Source organism: Pantherophis guttatus, chromosome 5 (assembly GCF_059756535.1).
Source record: "Pantherophis guttatus breed Tessera chromosome 5, ASM5975653v1, whole genome shotgun sequence".
Lineage (NCBI taxonomy): Eukaryota > Metazoa > Chordata > Lepidosauria > Squamata > Colubridae > Pantherophis > Pantherophis guttatus.
The window spans coordinates 94,390,171-94,415,418 of record NC_142067.1 but is presented as its reverse complement, the minus strand read 5'-3'; the positions used below and the strand labels follow the sequence as shown (position 1 = coordinate 94,415,418).

The 25,248-nt window shown below is 36.3% G+C and overlaps 1 protein-coding gene across 1 annotated transcript in view; it reads right to left on the bottom strand.

The window, feature by feature from the left end:
* The window catches only part of TMEM131 (transmembrane protein 131), a 95,659-nt gene that overhangs the window by 54,451 nt on the left and 15,960 nt on the right, over positions 1 to 25,248 (bottom strand). Inside the window, exons 4-7 of the mRNA XM_087871465.1 lie at positions 9,699 to 9,767; positions 3,893 to 4,016; positions 3,170 to 3,286; positions 148 to 274 (exon numbers count right to left, since the gene is read on the bottom strand). Coding sequence (XP_087727591.1) covers positions 148 to 274; positions 3,170 to 3,286; positions 3,893 to 4,016; positions 9,699 to 9,767 — 437 coding nt within the window. The remainder of the gene's footprint in view (positions 1 to 147; positions 275 to 3,169; positions 3,287 to 3,892; positions 4,017 to 9,698; positions 9,768 to 25,248) is intronic.

The window sequence follows — 25,248 nt, the reverse complement described above, 5'->3', positions numbered from 1 at the left end:
AATCTGGTGTGGTCATGTGATACCTCACTAATGAGTTCACTGAATATTGATAAATGCTCCATCCCTTACTTTGACCGTAAGTCAAAGACCAAAGACATAATATATTACAATTCTTTAACATACGTATAAATATGAAAATGCTATTACTTGCCTGCAAAGGTTCACTATGGGGATTATGTATATTTATAATAGGAGAAAAACTGCTGTTCACTGGAACTTTTGCTCCTATAAAAGGCCGCAGTCTGTAAGGGTTTGGTACTCCAACTCCAAACACCTGTTTAGGAAGAAAAATTTTTTAGTAATCAATATGGTTATTTTGTTGCTCCTAGTTTTAAAATTCACCCAATTCTCAGCACTAAAGAAACTCCCACATCGGTCTCTGAATCTGAAGTTCATTATTGCAAGGTTTAAAAGCCTCAGGCATTACTTAATTTCCTAATCATAAAATATTCAAGTATATAATTTTTTCTGCCTTTTACCCTCAGTACAAATGAGAGTTTTATGTTATTCTCTAACATCATCTAATGCAGTAATAGTAAAAATGTTTGATTTGTTGATATTTTATTATCTCCTGATTCCATCATTTAAAATTCTGAAGTTAAATTATGCCCATATTTATATAAAATGAATTGTAAGACTTTTTGATAATTTCTTTTCATACACTGAAAAATATTTTTTTGAAAAACTTACTTTGACATTCAAGTATCTTCCTCTTATATTTTTATCATTAGAATCATTAGTACCACAGAACGTTCAACAATAATTCACTACACTTCTTAAAACAAGTTTTTATATTGTTAAATGCACAAACTTTGCAAAGTTCAAAGAACATTTTGTGGGTGTTCTGTTGCATTGCACTACTGACCATATTTCTAGCCTTCCTCATCTAATGTGTTGAAGTACAAATCCCAGTAGTCTTAGGCAAAATAATTATTTGCTACACCGGCTGGGATACATTTGTAGTTCAAAACTTCTAGACATTACCATGTTGGAATGTTTTTTCCCCATGAATAATTTTTATTTGAGAAAAGAATGATCACTAAGGAATCACAAATTAAAGTTTTCCAGTAGAATTCAATAAGAGAATGACCATAGTATTTCTTTCCTCTGAGGGCTATGTGTTCAGATATAAGGGGAAAAAGTAATCTTCCCACACAGATTGAACATTTGTTGATTGCTCACTGGGAATGATTGGGTAATTGCATTCGCAGAGACTATGAGAGGTATATAAAACGGTAATTTTCCAGGGAACAAGTTCATTGAATGAGCAAACAGGAGTTTAACAATAGATTTACAAAGAGTATTTAAAGAAGAGTTCCTAACATTTTTTTCTCTGACTTTGTTTCCGAGAGCCTAAGAAGTGAACAGCAACAACAAAATCTTCTGTGAGTAGTGCACTAGAAATAAAAGCATACATGAATAGAAAACATTAACTGTAAGCAGCATTGTTTCTGATGTGTTTGCATTTCTATCCACCAACAATCTGGCACATATTTTCAGCAAGTACGATGCTGTAACAGTACTTGAAGGAAAAGTCACAGACTGGGAGCAATAAGTGGCTCCTTTAATTCATAATATGAAATGAAGATTTATCCAATAAAAAAAAATTAGACATTTCAAGATGACTGACAGAGAAATCAATTCTACTTAATGAAGAAAATGAACCAAAGGAGCAAGCTTCTGGACAAGAATGACAACCAAAAACAAGACATTTGGTGGGGGACGGGGGACAACAATTTCTACAGCTTTCAAGCCCTTACAAAAGAAACAGGCTTTGAATTACAGAAGAAGAAAAAGAGAAACTGCAAAACAGAACAAATAGTGGTGGATTCCTGAAGAAGACAGGCCTATAAAATGAATCCTGTATAACCTGGAGATGAAAATTCAGAAGTTAAAAGGTTACTCTTATATAGGATGGTACAAAAGTTGCTAAAATGGGATCTTGTACATCTCTTAATAAAACAAACAAAGAAGAATACCAAAGTCTATATTTATAGACTTTGTTATCTATCCTCTGTAATAATAATTACTGGGAATAACAAAAACAAATAGAATTCTGCCTTAGATCTGGTGACATGACTCCTGCTATTATATTGAAGAATACAATTTGTTCAAAAGGAACATAGGTAATAGAAAAGAAGAAGGACTTGAACTCCTAAAAGAATTTATTCCCAAGAGCATCTAGTTAATATAAAGGAGGAATAAATAAATCAAGAACAGTTGTTGCTTACTTTCACTCATCTAAACAAGCAGAAGACATGTTTGATACTTTCCAATAAAACATAAAGAACTAGTGATGAATGGCTTTAATTATTTCAATATCTACAAGGAAGCAAGCCTGCCTAATCTCAGCTTTCCAAGAAATATATTCAAACAGTGCATATCAATGTATCCTTATAAAACTGGAGGGAGGTATCAAGTAGGATGCCATCGTCTTGGAGTCTGTATTCTTCAACATTTTTATTAGTGACTTGGATGAAGAGATAAGAGAATGCATATTAAATCTACAGGTAAGAGAATTCAGAGTAATACAGCCAATATCCTAAAATAAACTCAAAACTATCCTGATGGGCCTCTGAAAATAAAATAAAATTCAAGAGAAACACACTGGGAAACAGTGCCTAGAATGAGAAATAAAATATATTGTAATAATTCTTATCAAAAAGACTGTAGAATAGTTTAACAAAATGAAAAAATGTTCAACATCATGATGTGGCTGCAAAAGAAAAAAAAAAGTTGTGTGGGAGTGCATCAATGGACATACGTTTCTGAATCATGGGAAATATTTATTTTAACTTTAGTCAGTCAATCTCCAGGATATGTAAGTAGAGTATTTATTCCTGTACTTTAGGAAAGATTCAAAACCCAACAGGTCCACACATGGAAAATGAGGGCGACATCTTTCAAATATCAGTTAGATAGTGAAACCAATTCCCAGAAAGATAGAAACTCCCATTTATTGGTGTTCAACCTATTCAAGAAAAGCCTAAGCAGCAAGTTGCTTTACTTTGGATTTGAGCAAATGGTTTGCACTCTGAGCAAAATGCCTGCTTTCAAGACTCCAGTTCTATGAAAAAGGACTTAAATAATATAAATTGTTGTTAGTTTCAACTGTACAGTGTTATTTTAATGTACACTGTACTAGGAAGCAATGTCACATTGTTCTTACCTGGTAAGTAAACACCCCATGATTAGATGTGTTAATAAATAATGTGTTTTCTACATTTCCCACAACTCTTGCAAGAAAAACTACATCAAATGATGTATTTCCTCCTGGGATAATTTTCTGAAAAAGAAAAAAAGTCAGAAGATATGCCATGCTATTGATTCAAAAGCAATGTATTAAATATGCAAAAGAAGAACTGATATATGCAAGCTATCTATTAAGATCCCTGGACTAGGATTGCAAAAATCCAGATTGAAGTTCACCCTGAGTCATGGAAAGTAACTTTGGACCAATTGCTTCTTTCATCCCATTCTACCTCCCAGTATTGTTGTGCAGAAAAATGGAAGGACGAAGTGCAATGTAGCACACCTTAGATCCTGAGGGAAAAAAGGCAGCATATAAATCAAACAAAAAAAAATTGTCCTTCCTCAGTTATCAGTACTAGTACTAGTACTATCAGAATTAGTACTACAGTAGCATAATAAAACTGAAGTCATTAGGTTTTTCCTTTGCAATACTTAATTAATACATTTGCAAATGTAATCCCCAGAGGAATTGATCTCTCATTTTTACTGAACCATTCCTCACTGGAAGAATGATATAAACATATTTTAGTTTATAGTTTACAATATCCCATATTTAGGATTTTGTTTAAAGTACAGTTTCTTATCATAGGATAAAAAGATTCCACAATAACAACAACTTTATAAAGCAAAACTAGCTCACCCTATTTTGAAAAAAAGAAGCATGAAAGTGTGACGTTGTTGCAGATATTGAAACTAATATAATAGTCTCTTCTGAACTGGGATTATGCAAGTAAACCTTTTCCATTTTCGGCATCCCAACTGGCCTGTATAAAAAGAAAGACCAGAAAAAGCATTTAGAATTGTTTATCTTTTATGTTACCACAGTTAATTTATATTTGCAGGTCATAATGTATAATAATACATAATACATCATGAAAAAAAATTCTGGTATACAAATTATCATTATGAATGTCTGTCTTATTCGTTTCTATAGGTGTTATAGGTGGTATCTAGTATAACTTAACAAAACAAAGAAATGCAAATGGTACAAGCAGTATTTAACTCTTTATCCGAAAGTAAACAACTTGCATAATGCAGCGACACTGAAAAGCATATTAAAGAATTACTAACTTTAACATATGCAAAGAAATAAAAACAAAGTTTTTACATGAGAGAAAAGCTTTATACAAACAGAATTATACCAATAAATGAAAGCTTAAGGTATTATTCCATAATAATCATAGGTTATCACTATGCTAATTCTACAATGCGAGTTACTGCAGTAAGGAAGTAAGATTATTTAAACAGGCAGGGACTATAAATAATTTTATTTATAAAATTGTTGGCATGCTATTTTGAAGCTTCAGTTGAGAATGGAGTCAATTAATATTCCAATTAACATTATTTCTTCTATTAGTAATTAAGACAACAAGCACATATGCAGTCTTTAAAGTACTGATAGATTTTTGTTCTAAAAAAAATATAGCACTGCAATTATAATTCTCAAAGAGGGTTTATGTTTAGGGTTAGGGACAATCTTTGGAACTATCAGCCCTTTGAAGTAAGCTAGATCAGAAAACAGACTCCAAAAGTATTATTACAATCCTTTTTTATTGATGTAGGCTACCATAACAGAAATTTGAAAGCCATTTAACAGCATTTCCCCTTCTTCCTTCATACTTAACAGAGTTAAGGTGGAACAAGCTTGAGTTCCAATGTTTTTTTCTCTCTCGTGGGCTTAAATCATGTTTTGTTAACTAGGGTCACATGGTATCTCCAAGGTCATCTTGATTTTTCTTAAAATAAAAACTAAACTAAAAGCAGTAGAAAAGAATGAACAATATTAATTTAGTTAACATAGTTAACTAAATTAATATTCAATAGCCTTTCATGGTTTGACTACTATACAATCTTGTTTTCAAGCAATTAATTGTGATGAATATCTTCACTGAAATAACAAACTTCATTTGTTCACCCATCCCCTGGGTCCTCAGGCCTGCTGGCATAACCAGAGGGACTTTCCAATCCTCAGAAATTATAAAGTTGACTTCATCTTGGAAGGGAGGGGAGAAAAGATTCTGCTATAACAGAAAAGGCCCACTACCTGGGGACTACCAGATATAGCTCCTTAAATCAGAGAACTTAAAACATGCCCACTTTATTGGATCTAATGATATGAGAAGATGAAATTGGGGAGAGGTAATCTCTCAAATAACCTGATCCCACGCCATACAGGGCTTTAAAGTTCAACACCACCACCTTGAACTAGACCTGGAAACAAGGCCACAAGGGTCGGTCCTCTCGCCCCTTCTGTTCAACATTTATGTAAAGCCGCTGGGTGAGATCATCCGTGGCTTCGGGGTGGAGTTCCATCAGTACGCTGATGACACCCAGCTGTACATCTCCACCCCAGGCCACCCCAACGATGCCCTTGAAGTGATGTCCCAGTGCCTGGAGGCCGTGCGGGCCTGGATGGGAAGAAACAGGCTCCGACTCAACCCCTCCAAGACCGAGTGGCTGTGGCTTCCGGCGTCCCGATATAGCCAGCTGATGCCATCGCTGGCTATTGGGGGCGAATCACTCGCCCCCACGGAGAGGGCTCGTAACTTGGGCGTCCTCCTGGACGCACGGCTGTCTTTAGAAGATCATTTGACGGCCGTGGCCAGGGGGGCTTTTTATCAGGTTCGCCTGATATGCTAGTTACGCCCCTTTCTAGATCGGGACTCCCTACGCACAGTCACTCAGGCACTCGTCACTTCCCGCCTGGACTACTGCAACGCTCTCTACATGGGGCTCCCCCTGGGGTGCACCCGGAGGCTCCAGCTGGACCAGAACGCGGCCGCGCGGGGGATTATGGGGGCGACGAGGCGCTCCCATGTGACACCTCTCCTGCGCGAGCTGCACTGGCTCCTGGTGGTCTTCCGGGTGCGCTTCAAGGTGTTGGTGACCACCTTTAAAGCTCTCCATGGCTTAGGGCCGGGGTACTTACGAGACCACCTTCTGCCACCAACAGCCTCCCACCGGCCAGTACGCTCGCACAGAGTGGGCCTCCTCAGGGTGCCATCTGCCAGACAATGTCGGCTGGCAACCCCCAGGGGGAGAGCCTTCTCTGTGGCGGCGCCCACCCTCTGGAACAACCTCCCCCCAGAGATACATACAATAACAGACCTCCGGATTTTTCGTCGGGCCCTGAAAACCTATTTATTTCAACTAGCTGGGCTGGCTTGAGTTAAATTTTAAATTGATTTTAAATTGGGTTGTTTTAATTTACGGCCAAAATATTTAATTATTTTAAACTGTTTTTAAATTTTGTATGTTCTGTTTTTTACTTTGGCTGTTCACCGCCCTGACTCCTATTTGGAGAAGGACGGTATAGAAATGGAAACAAATAAATAAATAAATAAACAAACTAGTAACCAATACAACTTACAAAACATTTGCCCAGTCACATCTTGTGCACCACCAATTCCATGGATCAGGAAACCCTGTTCACAGCCAATCCCCTAGTCACCTCCCTCACAGATTATTGTAAACGCTAGATGAAAATAGCCATGGAAAGCATTCAGAAGCTATGGTTGGTAACAAGCCTGCACAGTGAAGATTTACCCACTGCTTTGGGAGCTGCAATGATTGCCAGTAGGCTTCTGGATGTAATTCAAGGTGCTTGTTGCAACCTTTAAGACCATATATGGATTATCTGGGGGCATCTTCTCCATTATCCATCTAATGCTGGAGACTACCTAATCAAGTTGAATAGGGTCAACTACCTCCAGATCCTGTCTACAGAAGAATGACATCTGTCTTGGGCCTCATAATTTTTCCCATACCTTGGAATTCCCTTTCTTAGAGAAAAAGTCTTCCTTTTGGGTCTCAGGAGAGTAGTCATGATTGAATAGTTCATCAAGTGCAGGAAAAGAGCATGGTATGATTGAAGATTGTTGCATGCTGTTGCACATTTTGTGTGTGTGGGTGTAATATTTTGATATTGCATTTGGTTTATTTTTTCAGACATTGGATTTATTATTTCAGACATTTTTTTTCCATTGGTTGATGCTGGCCAGATGCTTTCCCGAATTGGGTGGTATGCAAATAAAGGAAAGGAAGGAAAGGAGCCTGCTAGTTGTAAGCAACTATACAAGGTGGCCAGGGGTGGGTTCTAATTTTTTTACAGGTCATGTGACTAGGTAGGCGTGGCTAGCTGGTCAGAGTCATTTCTGGAAGGTCCTCGCACTTACGACCAGTCCTCGCACTTACAACCCAACTCATTTGTTTGCTTTTAACACTGATCAGGTGTAGGACGGCCCTTTGAAGCCCCGCGGCAAGAGTTTAAACAGTTTTTTTCCCTCTAGTCATCAGCTGGGACTCAGGAGGCAGCAATAGATTGGGGGTGGGACCAAATAAAAGGTAAGAATAATGTGGGGGGGGGGTGGGAGGGCGGTGGGGGGAGAGAACCGGTTCGGTGACGTCATATCGTCACCGCTACCGGCTTGGCTGAACCGGGAGGAACCCACTACTGAAGGTGGCGCTTATCTCCATTTCAAGGGCCATGAGCCAGTGCTATCCGAAGATATTTCCGCAGTCATATGGCCAGCATGATGTCATGGAATGCTGTTTCCTCCCCACCAAAGTAGTACCTATTCATATTTGCATGCTTTCAAATTGCTAGGTGGGCAGGAGCTAGGCGAAGATGGGAGTTCACCCCATCGCGTGATGCTCAGGTCTCGAATCCAGGCTGTTGGCTTTCCAGCCAACAAATCCAGCATCGTAACCACTGAGCCATCCTGCCCATGCAAATAAAATAATACTATTTTACTATTTTACTATTACTATTTTACTATTTTAATAATAAAATAATTATTTTATTATTATTAAAATAATAATAAAAATATACTGTATAATTAAATAACACCAAAGTAATAGAGCATTACTTAATACAACTCTTTCCTCATTTCCTTATTTAATTAGGGCTCTCATTGGTTCATTTGAGTTGCTGCTATAGAGGTTTCTCACATTCAGAAAGCCTGAGTTGCTACTTGCATACTACTTTTACAGCAATTGACTCAAACAAAATATTCAGCATGTGCCTTTACCCAACATTAGGAACAGGAAAATACTACAAACATGTATAAGTGAATATGCTATATAACCAGAGAATAAGGGTAGTCATATACTTGTGGCAATGTTTAATATTAGGGAAGAAAAGAGTCTTGAATCTTATTTCAACTTATTTCAATTCTATAATAGCTCAACAAAGTACTCAGACCTTTTCTACTTTCCTTGAAGAAAAACTCACAAAACAGATTCCCCACAAACTTTAGAATATAATTTTGTTTCAATTATGCTTGTGTTAAAATACAATTGTGAATTGTAAAGACTGAAAGATAGTCAAAATTCTTCTCATTTTACATCTGTGCTACACACTTGAACATGTACATTATTATACATCATAAACTTAGGAATTCAAGAGCTAGAATGAAGGACGTCAAACCCATGCATGAACTGTCTTCTTTTAGTTTTAAAACTGCCAGATTATTGCAGGAGAGACATCTCTATGAAATGTTTTTCTTTAATTATAGAAAATATCTACAGTCAATGTATGTTTCTAGCTGTAGTGTTTGTTGATGATAAAAAAAGAAGATAGGAAAAATGGGGAACATAAAATAACCTCTTCCTGCCTGCTACTAAATAAGTTTACTTCTGATTTTAAATCCTCTGTCACAAATTTAGAATTCATGGATTGTAATATGTTATAATCCCTCTATATTCTGATTTCTTCTTCATTCAGGTTGCCAAATACAAACACATTCATTACAGATGGTATTGGTGCTGAAACTGCAAAATTTTTCAAAATGACAAGTTATTCTCAGTGTAATGTAGCTTACAGGATATTGTTGTGGTAACATGAAGAGGTATTTCCATATAAGCCATTTTGCATTCCTGTAAAAATATGGAACTTAAATCCAAAGAACAAATAAAGACACCTTTCACTTAAATAGGATTCAAATGTACTGTACATATCATTTGCAGTACTAAGCAGCAATCCTGGATATCTGACATCATGTTATTATCATTTTTGATCTTTTAACATCACTTGCTGTAACTGCTACTACAACTGTTTGATTTATTATCTGTTATTTTACTGCAACTCAATATGTGCACATAGTGCTTCCTCCTCCAATTTCCCCACAACAACAACCTTGTAAAATGGGTTAGGCTGGCCCAAAGTCACCAAGTTGACCTTTATGCCAAAGGAAGAATTGGATATCATGGTCTCCTGGCTTACAGTTCAACATCTTTAACACTTTACCTTTATATAACCCTTGATTTATTTCAGGCCTTCTATTCAAGGGATGCAAAAATGGCAACTGTTGTTTTGCACATGTATACAATGTGCAATTTGACATAATGAAAAATAAGCTTATACAATAGTTTCTGGAACTGAAACCTTGTACAATGTTTTTCTGAAGGCATTGTTTAGTATATTAATTAAAATATTCCCAACTTACTGTTCATGAAAATCCAGCATTGGTGGTTCAAACCGAATAGGTCTGCAATTTCCTCGATACATAGATACACTGTTACACAAAAAGAAAAGACACTCAGATATATAGCTAAAAGTCTTATAATCTAACTTTAACAATAACTAAAAAATTCTATGTTTATAATGGAGTCATTTTTTACATAAAAACACATGTGCCATATACAGACCGTACAAAACACTTTAAGACAATTTACATTCAGAAATCTGGTTGAAAAAAAGCTATGGCTCACATTATGAAGTACTTTTTTTTTTTATCTTGGGTGGCAGCATGCAGTACAGGAGCACTGAAGCAACCACCTATTTACTAAATTTCAACTCCATGAGTCATTGGTCCCAGATTTTGGATGTATTCTGTAAATTAATCCATTTGAGGTATCGTGGTTCAAAAGTTGTTGCCCTATGATGCACTATTTCACCCAGTTAAAAGTTATAGATATGAGAATTTTAGTATACAGATTACGGATAATTTAAGATCTTGCTTATAATAAAATATGTTGCATTAATGGGACGAGTGTGGGCCTTTGAGTATTCTGTGCTAAAAGAAAATCTCTCCTAACATTCCTATCAAGAATGGTTAGTTTTCACTTCCAGGTAGCTTTGGATGACACGGATTATTTCAATCAATTTTAGTTTAGCTAATATCCTGATTTGGAGACAGAAATAGTCTTGGTTGGACTTCTAATTACAGACATAAGAGGAACAGACTTCTTTCAGTTGCTATTATTTACTATAATATTCAATTGGATCAACTTGCCACAGTAGTATTTTTTTTAAAAAAAATTGATTTATATGCCGCCCTTCTCCGGAGACTCAGGTTGGCTTACAATACGTTAAGCAATAGCCTTCATACTTTTGTATATTTATACAAAGTCAGTTTATTGCCCCCATAATCTGGGTCCTCATTTTACCTACCTTAGAAAGGATGGAAGGCTGAGTCAACCTTGAGCCTGGTGAGATTTGAACTTGCAGTAATTGCAGGCAGCAGATGTAAGTGGATGTTAATTAGTCTGCTGAGCCACCAGAGCTCTTTTAAATCTTAAATCTTTAAATTTTAAATCAACTCCTGGAATCTGCAGGAATGTTCATGAATGTAATGCTGAGATACTATACCAATGATATTTGTTCTTTAAGGCAAAATGGTTCCATTCATAATTTCCTACCTGCTTTGAACATTCATATGAAATTAGTGAAAAGAACCATCAGGGAATTTAGCTTAAGTATCACAACCGTGCAAATCTTATTATAATTATATATTTTACTATTTATTCAGACAACTTCCAACAAGACATTCATTACAAAAGTTGCAATAAAATATGACAATGAATTTTATTTTATTCAATATAATATAACCTTAATTAAGACTAGATGTAATTCTTATTTAAAGTGATGCGGTGAAAACTTGAATGCTTACTTGGACGCAGTTCTGACAGATTATATTATTATTATTATTATTTATTGGTTAATCTTTAGTGAGATTCACAGCCTTTGAGGCTGGTTAATAGCTCAGCAGCTCGAGTCCTAACCAAGGACCTAGGAACTGTTAAGGTATCGTCGGAGGATGTAAGCTGTTCCTAGTAAGGTGGTTTTTTGTAGAGTCAAAATGTTCAAGTCCGGCAAATTTAGGATTTCTAAATAGCGGGGTAGCCCTTTGGGTATTGCTCCAAGGGCTCCAATTACAATCGGGACAACACACAATTTCTTTTTCCACAGTCGCTCAACTTCAGTTTGTAAGTCCCGGTACTTTGTGATTTTTTCTTGCTGCTTATCTTCAATCCGTGCATCACCAGGTATTGCAATGTCAATGAACCATACTTTTTTCTTTTCAACTATTGTTATGTCAGGTGTGTTGTGGACCAAGTGCCTGTCAGTCTGAATCCTAAAGTCCCACAAGATCTTGAGTTTCTCATTCTCTAAAACTTTCTCAACCTGATGTTCCCAGTGGTTTTGCTGTACTCAAATCCAAACTTCTGGCACAATTTCCAGTGAATGATTTTAGCAACACAATTTCCAGTGAATGATTTTAGCAACACGTTATTATTATTATTATTATTATTATTATTATTATTATTATTATTATTATTATTATTATTATTATTATTATTATTATTATTATTATTATTATTCATATTTCTATGCTGCCCACTCTCCGAGGACTCTGGGTGGCTTACACCAAAGACAGTATACTAAATAGCATATTGCCCCCAACAATCTGGGTCATTTACCCACCTCGGAAGGATGGAAGGCTGAGTCAACCTTGAGCCAGTGAGATTTGATCCGCTGATCTGCTGAACTAGCAGTCAGCTGAAGTAGCTGCTATACTGCACTCTAACCACTGTGCCACCTCGGCTCATATGTCACATATGGAGTTATCTTTATTGATAAAAATGCATCTATACAGGTGAAACTCGAAAAATTAGAATATCGTGCAAAAGTTCATTTGTAATGCAAAAGTAATGTAACTTAAAAGGTGAAACTAATATATGAGATAGAATCATTACATGCAAAACGAGATAGTTCAAGCCTTGATTTGTCATACTTTTGAGGATTATGGCTTACAGCTCATGAAAACCCCAAATTCACAATCTCAGAAAATTAAAATATTGTGAAAAGGTTCAATATTCTAGGCTCAAAGTGTTCCACTCTAATCAGCTAATTAAGCCATAAACCTGCAAAGGGTTCCTGAGCCTTTAAATGGTCTCTCAGTCTAGTTCAGTAGGAATCACAATCATGGGAAAGACTGCTGACCTGACAGTTGTGCAGAAAACCATCATTGACACCCTCCATAAGGAGGGAAAGCCTCAAAAGGTAATTGCAAAAGAAGTTGGATGTTCCCAAAGTGCTGTATCAAAGCACATTAATAGAAAGTTTTGTGGAAGAGAAAAATGTGGAAGAAAAAGGTGCACAAGCAGCAGGGATGACCGCAGCCTGGAGAGGATTGTCAGGAAAAGGCCATTCAAAAGTGTTGGGGACTTTCACAAGGAGTGGACTGAGGCTGGAGTCAGTGCATCAAGAGCCACCACACACAGACGGATCCTGGACATGGGCTTCAAATGTCGTATTCCTCTTGTCAAGCCGCTCCTGAACAACAAACGTCAGAAGCATCTTACCTGGGCTAAAGAAAAAAAGAACTGGTCTGTTGCTCAGTGGTCCAAAGTCCTCTTTTCTGATGAGAGCAACTTTTGCATCTCATTTGGAAACCAAAGACCCACAGTCTGGAGGAAGAATGGAGAGGCACACACTGCAAGATGCTTGAAGTCCAGTGTGAAGTTTCCACGGTCTGTGTTGATTTGGGGAGCCATGTCATCTGCTGGTGTTGGTCCACTGTGCTTCATTAAGTCCAGGGTCAACGCAGCCGTCTACCAGGAGATTTTGGAGCACTTCATGCTTCCTTCCACAGACGAGCTTTATGGGGATGCTGACTTCATTTTTCAGCAGGACTTGGCACCTGCCCACACTGCCAAAAGTACCAAAACCTGGTTCAATGACCATGGGATTACTGTGCTTGATTGGCCAGCAAACTCGCCTGACCTGAACCCCATAGAGGATCTATGGGGCATTGCCAAGAGAAAGATGAGAGACGTGAGACAGAACAATGCAGAAGAGCTGAAGGCCGCTATTGAAGCATCCTGGTCTTCCATAACACCTCAGCAGTGCCACAGGCTGATAGCATCCATGCCACACTGCATTGAGGCAGTAATTGATGCAAAAGGGGCCCAAACCAAGTACTGAGTACATATGCATGTTTATACTTTTCAGAGGTCCGATATTGTTCTATGTACAATCCTTGTTTTATTGATTTCATGTAATATTCTAATTTTCTGAGATTGTGAATTTGGGGTTTTCATGAGCTGTAAGCCATAATCCTCAAAAGTATGACAAATCAAGGCTTGAACTATCTCGCTTTGCATGTAATGAGTCTATCTCATATATTAGTTTCACCTTTTAAGTTGCATTCTGAAATAAATGAACTTTTGCACGATATTCTAATTTTTCGAGTTTCACCTGTATATTGTATATCTTTATTATGGTACTAACCAGTGGTGAAATCTATATTTTTTTACTACCAGTTCTGTGGGCGTGGCTTGGTGGGTGTGGCTTGGTGGGCGTGGCAGAAGGATATTGCAAAATCTCCATTCCCACCCCACTCCAGGGGAAGGATACTGCAAAATCCCCATTCCCTCTCCACTCCTGGGGAAAGATACTGCAAAATCTCCATTCCCACCCCACTCCAGGAGAAGGATAGTGCAAAATCCCCATTCGTTCCCCATCCCCATCCGTTCCCACAGAGAGGGTCTCCTCAGGGTGCCATCAGCCAAGTTATGTCGGCTGGCGACACCCAGGGGGAGGGCCTTCTCTGTGGGAGCCCCAGCCCTGTGGAATGAACTGCCCCTGGAAATACGTAAGATCTCCGACCTCCGGGTGTTTCGCTGCGCAATGAAGACCCTGTTGTTCCGCCAGGCAGGGCTATCAACATAATAATTTTAAATTGGGGTATTTTAAATTTTTGGGGTTTTAAATCGGCCAAATCTATTTAATTATTTTAATTTTTAATTATTGTTGTGTCCTGTGTTTTGAAATTGGCTGTACACCGCCCTGAGTCCTTCGGGAGAAGGGCGGTATAGAAATAAAATTATTATTATTATTATTATTATTATTATTATTATTATTATTATTATTATTATTATTATTATTATTATTATTATTATTATTATTATTATTATTATTAATACTCCTGGAGGGAAAATACTGCACAATCTCCATTCCCACCCCACTCTGGGGCCAGCCAGAGGTGGTATTTGCCGATTCTCCGAACTACTCAAAATTTCTGCTACCGGTTCTCCAGAACCTGTCAGAACCTGCTGGATTTCACCCCTGGTCCTAATACCAGTACAGATAAAACAATAAAAGCTGTAACAGCAGTAAAAACAATAAATTTCATTTGCCCATTAAGTCAAAGCTAAAATAGAGATGATGCAGGGACTATTGCACTGGTGGGCTGCTGCCAGTTCGGACCAGTTCGGGCGAACCGGTAGTTCTGATGATCAGCTAACCCCGCCCACCAGCCCCTGCTCTATCCTGTCTTATATTTCCTTCTTTCTGGCTCAGCTAATTTCTGCGCCTCCGCTGTTCTATTTACTGGGGCTGCCTTAGAAGATAAGCAGCTGAGCTTCAAATTGTTGTATTTTGAACACTACGTGCAAACACGTTAGGCACGCTCGCTAACAGAACTGGTGAGCGTGTGCGTTTAATCTTAAACCAGTTGCAGCACACCACTGGGCTACTGCCTTCTAATAGAAACTGGACACAAGCTGAATCTAGTTTATCAGGATTCCAGTCAATCAAGGAAACCTTTTATCTGTACAGAATGGGCAACAGAAGATTGCATGTCCCCAAGTTTTTACCTCTCCTGCATTAGAGGAACAAAGCTATTAAACTACTGGGTGCTGTTTATAGTTACCCTTCAGTACAGCAGAGGGGAGGATTTAGCATCTTATCAGTATAAAAGGTTTTCTGTGGCTTGGTGTTTCTAATTATGAAAGTGTCCTTGCAGGAATCACTAAATATTTGAACCACTCTAAGGCTAAACAAACTTGGTATCTTTTCAATTTTCCTGGCATTCTATGTCAAAGATTCTTTATTTAACTGCTATCTTAGTCCTGTCTTAATCCATTGTTAGGGGAGAAATCCAGAAGGGAATAATTTCAGTTGGATTGACTTGATCCAGAAAGATTGATAGGCATTGTGGAGGGGGGGGGTTGCAATCCTCTAGGGCAATATTTTAATATTTTAATACTTTAATATCATAATTTTAAAGATACAATATACACACTTGCCTCCACCTTATTCATATTTGTCTCCAGCCAAAGGATAACATTTGGGGCACTTCAAGAGTTGTAAAGTTGCTCTAAGAGACTGCACTTGTTCCAGAAGGGCAAAATGAGGAGGCAGAGCCTGCCTGTATCTCATAAAGTAATTCTGCCTTTGATTTTGCCTGAGAGATTTATCACTGGTGCTATGAAATATTCCTCATCCCGTGAGGAAACTTAACGATGGCGTCTGAGGATTTCTGTGCTATTGTGGTTGTATACCAAATATGGGCCTTTTTGAGCCAAAGCACTCTCAAACATTTAAAGCTGGTAACCTGTTTAATTTGGCAGCATCTATGTGCCATGAGCACAACTTAGGACTCTTGGCAAAAAACAAGAATTTGTTTTTAACTGGTAAGATAGTCTTGCTTACAGCATTCTGCCAGTTCCCTCAGAGACAGGAGATCTGGTAGCCTACCAATTGAGGAGTGTGAAAGGCTGCCTTACTGAGGCAGAGGTGCAACTTGATATGCAATTTGAATTTTTTGAGATAACATACTGTTTCCAACTTTAATGGCCACCAATTCATTCTTGCTCATGATTCATGAATATTAGTCGGTAAAATGGTTTACTGATTTGGCTGTAAAATAAGGATCACTAGTTATATGCAAGCATGAAAATGGTTTTGAAGGTTTAAAACAGTTTTGTTTTAAAGCAGGTGATAATTGATCTATAAAATCCAAATAACCTTATATATGGAAAATTGTATATGCTGACATTGAACACTAAAATTGTTCTACTTAAAAAAAGATTGGCAGATATATGAGACAAGGCATTTTCAAAGGGTACCATGGATATGGTATTTTCCCCTGGAAAAAATGAAAAAATCTAGTACTCTGTCTTCTTGATATTTTGACTATATTTAAGTTCTATTTGCCTAACATTTTATTATTCAAATTGTAAAACTGAAAAGTTTTTTCTTAAAAGACAAAAATATGAGACATCAGATCGAAAATTTGAGATGGGAGATAAAAAAAAGTTTTAATTTTTTTTAAATTAAAAACTTTTTTTAAAGTTGGATTCAATTAATCAGAACTTCATAGGCACAATTATGCAGTTTCTGTGGCAATTATACAAAAGTGAATTCTACTGTTTATTTCTGGGATCTTTTTAAGACTTTCACCTTTAAAGTCTGCAGCCCTAGATTTTCAGGTAATCTCTCATTCTCATATGCTCCAAGCCTATTTAACTTTTCTGAAATCAATGAAAATTAGCTTAGAAGCTGCCACCTCCCGGAGCTTCAATTTATTTATTTATTGTGTATAAATAGAAAAGAGTATTTTCTATTTATACACAAGTAATTTATACACAAGTAATTTAAAATTAATATCTTAAAATATAAATTTTTAAAGGGACATATTACATCAGTAATTCTTCAAAAATCTTCCCCACACCCACACCGCAATTAATATCACTGCTCCAACTGTGTGGTAACAGGCTATTAAAATAAAACAAAACAAAGATCAGTCATTAAAATGAAATAAAAGATCAGCCACTGAAATGAAATAAAACAAAGGTCAGCCTCAGGCTACAAAAAGGATTTCCCACCCACAGCCTAGATGGATCTAGGTGACTCAGCATTCTCCATGAGCAGCCACCTGTAGGTTACATCAGATTACTGAACATAAAAACAAAATTGCTTTATGTGCTGTGAGAGAAATAATCACTCTTGAGAGAAATTGGTTGCAGATGAACAAGAGCAAAGCGTTAGAATGTTGGGCAAGTCTAAGATGCTATTTAAGGCTGATAACTATTCTAGAAATTAATGGCCAAGTAGGATAGACAGAAACAACTTGATCAAATGACAGAATCAGGGAAAATTAAACCTAAGATACTAATTAAACTGTAAATGTTAAACAATTGATATTTTTGAAGACCAAGAATTTTCATATAGCTAGGATTTATCATGGGTAAATCCAGAAATTAATCTAGTTATCAAATATGAACTTAAGGGGTTTTCATTGCAATTCAATACCCAAGAAATTGATCTGTTTCCTGCCCTGAATCTTTAAGAACGTCCTCATATATTTGCCTTGATTAACAATAACTTGGATTGATTGTTACCAATTCCAGAAAATCCCAGATCTAAATCAGATAAAAATTTGCTTGTGCACTGCTCAGCTATGTGGTGATTAGAATAGATCCAGCCAGGAACGGCCATCAATACCTTGGTTTTAACCAAATCTAGGGAGATCCAGATTCAAGACTACTTTTAGTAATGGAAGTTTATTGGGCCAAGTCATGATCTTTTAATCCTATTTACCTTACAAGAGGATTGTTTTGTGAAAAATCAGGATTTTATGCTTGCCACTTTGAGATTTTGAGAAAAATGACGTGTATCAATTAAATGCATAAAAGAGATAAGTAATAATCACACACATTTTCCTCGTTTATCTGGAAAGTAATTTTTGCTTATCAGCTCTGTTTCTTTGAAACAGCAATGCTTCCTGAACAATCATGCAAGAAGGGTACATAACACTTTTAAGGCCAAGAGCCACAGTTGTAGCAGTACATTCCATACTATCAAATAGTACTAAGGGCCAAGACAAAAATAAAATTTAAACATCAGACTGGCAGCTTTTGCAGAGGTTTACATGAAGCATCTGAAGCAGTGGTGAGTTGCTACCAGTTCACCCTGGATCGGGCGGACCAGTAGCAGCGGCAGCAGGAGGCTCCGCCCACCTGCCCACTTCTGTGCATGCACAGAAGTGTTGCATGTGTCCGCAAGCGCGCCCATGAGCAAACCGGTAGCGACGGATTTTGAAACCCACTACTGATTTGAAGAGCTGCATATGATTTTAAATCTGCAGATTATGCATTCCTGTTACAAAGGAAAAGACTGCAAGGGATCTTGTATTCAGATAAGACAACTCCAAATTGCCCTGATGAATCTAGACCCGTGATGGCGAACCTATGGCACAGGTGCCACATGGAGCCATATTTGTGGGCACGTGAGCTCAGCTCTGGCACACATGTGTGCGCCAGCCAGTTGATTTTCGGGCCTTCTAGGCCCACCAGAAGTCAGAAAACATGCTGTTTCCGGCCTCAGGAGGGCCTCTGTGGGGGGTGGGGAAGGCCGTGTTTGCCCTTCCTAGGCTCCTAGAAAGGCTCTGGAGCCTGGGGAAAGCGAAAAATGGGCCTACCGGGCCCATGTGCTGTCATGTGCCAAAAGCAGGGGGAGCATGGGGGGACGGGGCACATAGAATTATGGATGTGGGCACACGTGCGTGTGATCCCCCTGCGCTCCCCCCGCTTTTGGCACGCAATGGCAAAAATGTTAGCCATCACTGATCTAGACTGAAGTAATGTTAATATTTTTAATATTCACTAAATATTAAACAGTGAATAGAAAAATAAGCATGCAGGATTTCTTCACAGATAAAAAGCCTACCCAGTTTTTATCCTGGATAACTGGCTGGACAATTCTGAATCTCTAGTTATATTTGCCTTGGTCCTCCCTGAAATGGCAAGCAAAAGCTAGAGGATATTGAGAGAATTAATATGTTGTAATTGTATTTTCCTCACCCAGTATAAAAGGAGGAAAGGCTAAAAAGATCTGGTATTTGAAAAGATCATATATAATGCAAATGCATGTATAATGCATATATAATGGGTAAAATATTGAGAACCATGTTTGGGAAGCAGAGTATAAAATAATAATTTTATTATCAGCAAATCCCTCTGTGTCATTTTTATTGCAGTACGATATAAATGCAACAAACACATATATTATATAAAGTAAATAAATAAAGTCAAATTTGGTTATACTGCTAGGCCTGGAGCTTCCAAGAAACTGTAGATTTGTCTAATGGTTCCACTGCTGAGAGGGTCATTTTTGTCTTTCCTTTTCCCAGGGTCAGTATGTTGGTTTTTATGTTATTTATTACTGTAGCTTTTAGATTTTTTTATCTGCTTTATATTGGCTGATTTATGTATTTTTTTTTAATTTTTAAAAAGTTTTTTTATTAATACAAAATTTAAAAAAGACATTGGACATAGATATGACATCACTGGTTCCAAACATCTTCTGTCACTTTACAATAATATTAGTACTCATATAAACATATAGTTCAGCTTTGTTCACTATTTAAGCATAATATGATATGATATTAATACTTTCCCCCTTATTTCTGTATATTTATTTATCTCTTAAACATACAATTATCTATAATAACATCTATATTTTGTTCTAACACTATACATTTGTCTTGCCTACCCTCTTGTAATCTGTCCAATCATAAAATTGTTCCCAGATTTTGTATTTCTTAGTTTTGCTTTTATCCTTGAGTTCCAAAATGAGTCTGTCCATTTCTGTGCAGTTAAAGATTTTCAGTAATATTTCCTCTTCAGTTGGAATATCTTTCTCTTTCCATTTTTAAGTGAAGGTTATTCGTGCCACTGTGAGTATATGCAGTAATAAATAATTTGTATCTTTCTTATATTTTCTTTCTATAATTCCCAATAAGAAATATTCCGGTTTGACTTCTATATCTGTTAGCAAAATTTCTTCTAGCCAGTTCTTTAGCAAATTCCAAAATTTTTGCGCCTTTGGGCCTTCCCACCACATGTGGTAGTAATTCCCAACGGTCTCTCCACACTTCCAGCATATCAAGGATTTCCCCTTATTCATTCGTGCTAATCTTGGGGGGGGGGGAGGTGCCACCTATAGAACATCTTATAGAGGTTTTCCTTGTAGGAAGTTGCTAGTATGATTTGAAAAAAAAAATCCCATAAACTTTGCCAATTGTCCAAGTCGATACTGTGCCCAAAATACTTACACCAAATTATCATTGTTTCTTTCACCTGTTCCTCAATCATATCTTGTTCTAATAAATATCGATATAGTTCACTTATGGTCTTGTCTTTCCTGCTAAATAAAATTTTATCTAATTCTCATGATTCTTGCTTTATGCCCCATTCCCTTTTATCTTTGCTAAATTTAGATTGAATTTGGAGATACGCCCACCATTCCAATTCGATTCCTTCTTCCTTTAAAGTATTTCTTGCTTTTAATTCTCCTTTCTCATTCAAAATATCTTTATAGGTGACAGCTCCCCCTTGTTTTGTCAAATTTGGATGTGTGTACATTTCTAATGTTGACACCCAATTAGGAATTTCCATATAATTATTTCTTTTTGTTTTTTTCCAAATATCCAATAGTGCTCTCCTAATATAATGCCTCTGGAAGTACTGATGGACTAAATGTTTTTCCTCCCATAGAATAGCATGCCAACCTGTCTGTAAGTCATGACCTTCTAGTGCCAATAATCTTGTGTTTTTAAGATGCATCCACTCACTTAGCCAAACCAACGCCGCTGCCTGATAACACTTTGTCCAGTCTGGTAGGCAAAATTCTCCTCTTTCTCTAGCATCTTGTAATAATTTGAATCTGATTCTCGGTTGTATGAATTTTGAAATGAGTCTATCGAAATTTGTAAAAAAATCTTTTTTGAGTTGAATTGGTATGCATTGAAATAAAAACAACATTTTCGGAAGAACATTCATTTTGATGGTGGCTATCCTGCCCATTAGAGATAGCTGTAATTTTCCTCATTTTTTCCAATCAGACCTAATTTGTACCATTAATTTGTCATAGTTGCCTTCTTTAAGTGTAATGCATCTCGCTGTCAATTGACTTCCCAAATATCTTATTTTTTTCGTAGTCTGAATATTTATCTTTCCCTCCAATTCTTTTTTCTTTTTTTTCTTTTTTTTGCTCTTGTGTCATGTTTTTAACTATCATTTTTGTTTTATCTTTGTTTATTTTCAGGCCTGCTACTTCCCCATAGTTCTCCAGCACTTCCATCAGCCAAAGACCAGATTGTACAGGCTCTTCAATAATAAATACAAGGTCATCCGCAAATGCCTGTACCTTAAAACTTTATTTTCTTACTTTTAAGCCTTTGATTTGTTCATCTTCTCGAATTGTTCTAATTAAAGTCTCTAGTGATAAAATAAAAAGCAGTGGTGATAACAGACAACCTTGCCTTGTGCCTTTTTGGATTAAAAAGTTCTTTGTCATGTCCCCGTTTCTCACCACTCTGACTTCTTGTCTGGAGTAGATTGTTTTAAACATCTTTATAAATTTCCCCCCAAATACATATATTTTAATTGTTCTAGTATGAAGTCCCATTTGATGTTATCGAATGCTTTTTGCGCATTGATATCAACACCATCTGTTTTTCATTGTGGACTTCATAGTATTCTATCATACCCAAGATAATCCTAATGTTGTTCCTTATATGCCATCCGGGAAGAAAACCGTTTTGATCAGTATGAATGAAATTCGCTAAATTTTTCTTTAGTCTGTCTGCCATAATTGTCATGAAGATTTTATAATCTGAATTTAGCAGGGATATCGGCCTATAATTTTTAATATAAGTCAAATCGGAATTTTCTTTGGGAATCAATGTGATTGTTGCTTATTTGGGGAGATAGGCAATTATATAAATTTGATTAGTAAGTAAAATAAAGTATGCTTGAAATAAAAAAGCTCAGCAATGACACCTCCAGTCAATGTTGTTAGTTAATTTAGGGAAACTGAAGTATGGAAACTCTTGCTATAAGAAATCTCTACAGTGAAGAATTTACTAATTTCAAAAAAGATTGTGTACTAATGTAAAATAATATCTAACTATTTAATAGTATTAAGTGATAACTATCTGAGGACCATACAAAATGTGTCTAGTACCATTTTGTGACAGGCTCCTTTCTTGTACTGCCATCCCATAGTTATGATCAGTTCTCGCAAAAGGACCCTGAGCTAGAAAGATTAAAAACTACTCATAAAGGAGATTAGTAGCCACTGTTGAGATGGGCAGCCATATAAATTAAATAAATATTACACTAAACTATAGTTATCTCTCAGCATTCAGAAATAAGCCCCACTGTACTCCCTGGTATGAGAGTAATAGGAATGCAAGTGTAAAATCTTAGATCAATTACAATTACAATTAAATATTTAAAACTAAAGAATTTCCTTACAAATGCATTTAAGTAACAAGTTGCTTAAAAAGCTCCAACCATTCTATCATCTGATTTTACTTATATTTTTATACTTAGCGATTATGAAGTGAACATAACCGAAGACAAATGCAATCTGTAAAATATTATTTGTTGCAAAAGAAGGAGTATTAAACTGCCCTAATACCAAGTAGTTGAACATAGCTGATTTCTTTATTGTAACTGTTCTTATGCATTTTTGAAAATTGCAAGTCTGACATTTCAAAAATAAACAGGAAGTGAAATTAGCAAGCACCTATGTCTATTAAGAGACTTTGTTTGAACTTCATTTTTTGTGGTTTTAGTTTTTGTTCAACTTTTTAAATATAAGCTTCAGAAATAGATATTTTGTTAAAATATTTTAATGGACTGGTAAATTATTTTAACCACAATTTGTACAAGTTTGTACACAATGCACATTTGTTGATCTAAATTTTTTTGTAGCACAGACTAGCTTTTATAGCATTACAGCTGCAAAATATTACGGGATTGCTATCATATTTCTCTCTATATGACCAAACCACTCTAATAGATTTTATACCAACTGCACATTTCTGCATGCAATTATGAATATTATGCTATTGTTACAATACCCAATTACACTCATTAATTGCTCATTCATTCTTGTCCCCATCCCCACTTACATATCTTGAGTAATCCCTACCAGATTCAAGTTCTTGAATCAATTTCCTATGATATACCCTCACCAAAGTGAACTTTTCACTATTTCTGCCACTTTCAACAAGTTATAGACCACATAATATCCATTACCTTCCTAGCAACATTTACACAACTTAATATTTCTCCAGATTTAGTAAACCCTTCCACAATGAGAGACATATTTTTTCATTTCTTCTACATTGTACCCAAACAGCTTTGGAAAATACAAGTTTCAAGGACCCATACTCCATTCTCCCAAGAACGATGAGCCAGTGAGACCCATCTCATTATCTCATTATTTGAGGTTATATTTGGTTTCATTATCGTGAGGGGAAGTCTGTTATGAGTTATAAGACCTTAATGTCGGAGGTGATGGTAGGCAACAGATTCAACCACTTCTGTTTGTACTCATATTTGATAAAAGACCATTGTCAAGCTATTTACTACTCCCTCATTAATTACCCTGTTTCCCCCAAAATAAGACATCCCCTGATAATAAGCCCAATCAGGCTTTTGAGCGCATGGCAATAAGGCTTATTTCAGTGTTCAAAAAAAAAAATATAAGACAGGGTCCTATTTTCAGGGAAACACGGTATAAAGAAAACTTATATAAAATGTTTTATAGATGGCACTTCTCATCCTCAAGATTGGCAAATATGTTTAAGGATATGTTGGTTAAATGCTGGAAATGCTATCAGATACCTGGTTTGTACTATCATATGTGGTGGACATGCCCATAAGCAAAAAAATATATATACATGGTTGGAAAAAATGATAAAGCAACATACTGATTTAAAACCAGAAATATTTCTGTTGGGTAGTCTACCGGATAATTATAATAAGGGAAATACGTATTTGAGCCTACATGTATTAACTGCAGCCAGAATTGTATTTGCACAACAATGGAAAAGTGAAAAGATCCCTACAGATGAAAATGTGATTAAAAAAATATTAGAATATGCAGAAATGAATAGATTAACACTTGCAATTAAGGAAAAGGAACAAACTGCATATTTTATGATATGGGATTTATTTTATCTCTAACAACAACAGAAGTTAGAAACATGGAAATATAAGAAAAAGATTAATGAAATAGGAGAGATTTATTAAAACAGAGAAGTAAATATGGTTACTATTTTTATTATTATAGAATTAGTATCAATGTAACAAATATTGTTGTAAACATCATTACTATCTTTCAAACTATTTATACCCAGACAACACACTGTTTAATTGACAATGAAACTTTGACATGTTAAAAAAAATAACTTTATGCAAAAAAAATTCAAAACGTTTGTGTGTGTGTAGAAAATATTTTGCCATATTCAATCAGAAGTCATTTAATTATAATTTGCTACTTTTTTCTTTGTATCTTCTTCTTTAGCTAGTTCAACGTCACTGAACACATAACTTTAAAAAAATGAAAACCTTGCTTGCTATGAGGTAAATTTTTAATTGCTAATAAAACAATTAATTTTAAAATTTCTGTGATTCTGAGAAGAAATGCACTTGTGTTTAGGAACTGTTGCACAATGTAATACTCTGTTCTCAGTTCCTTAATTGAAATATGTATTTTCGTGGCACTATGTGCCTGTAGTGAGAGCTGAAAAAAGGGAGATCTTGGTTAAGGAGGAATGCTCACAGACCCTTCAGAGCACCTTTTCCCCTTCTGAATACCTGCATATCTCTAGCTGTAAGCCATTCAGAACTTTAAAAATTAGTCTCCAAATCCTTTCTTAGGTCCTGGAAATAGATTATTTATTGGCAGCTAATTCAACTACCAAAAATAAGTGTGATATGATTAAATTAGCTAATCCCATTACAAACTTTGAAACTTTCATTTTGATGAACTGAAGTTTAGAAACTACTTTGAAAAGTAGTCCATCATACTGTGTTTGCCGTAATTCAAGTGAATGGTTACCAAAGCACCTATAAACAATGTTGCAATATGTCTGCACAAAAGCATTAATTTAAAACTTATAAAAG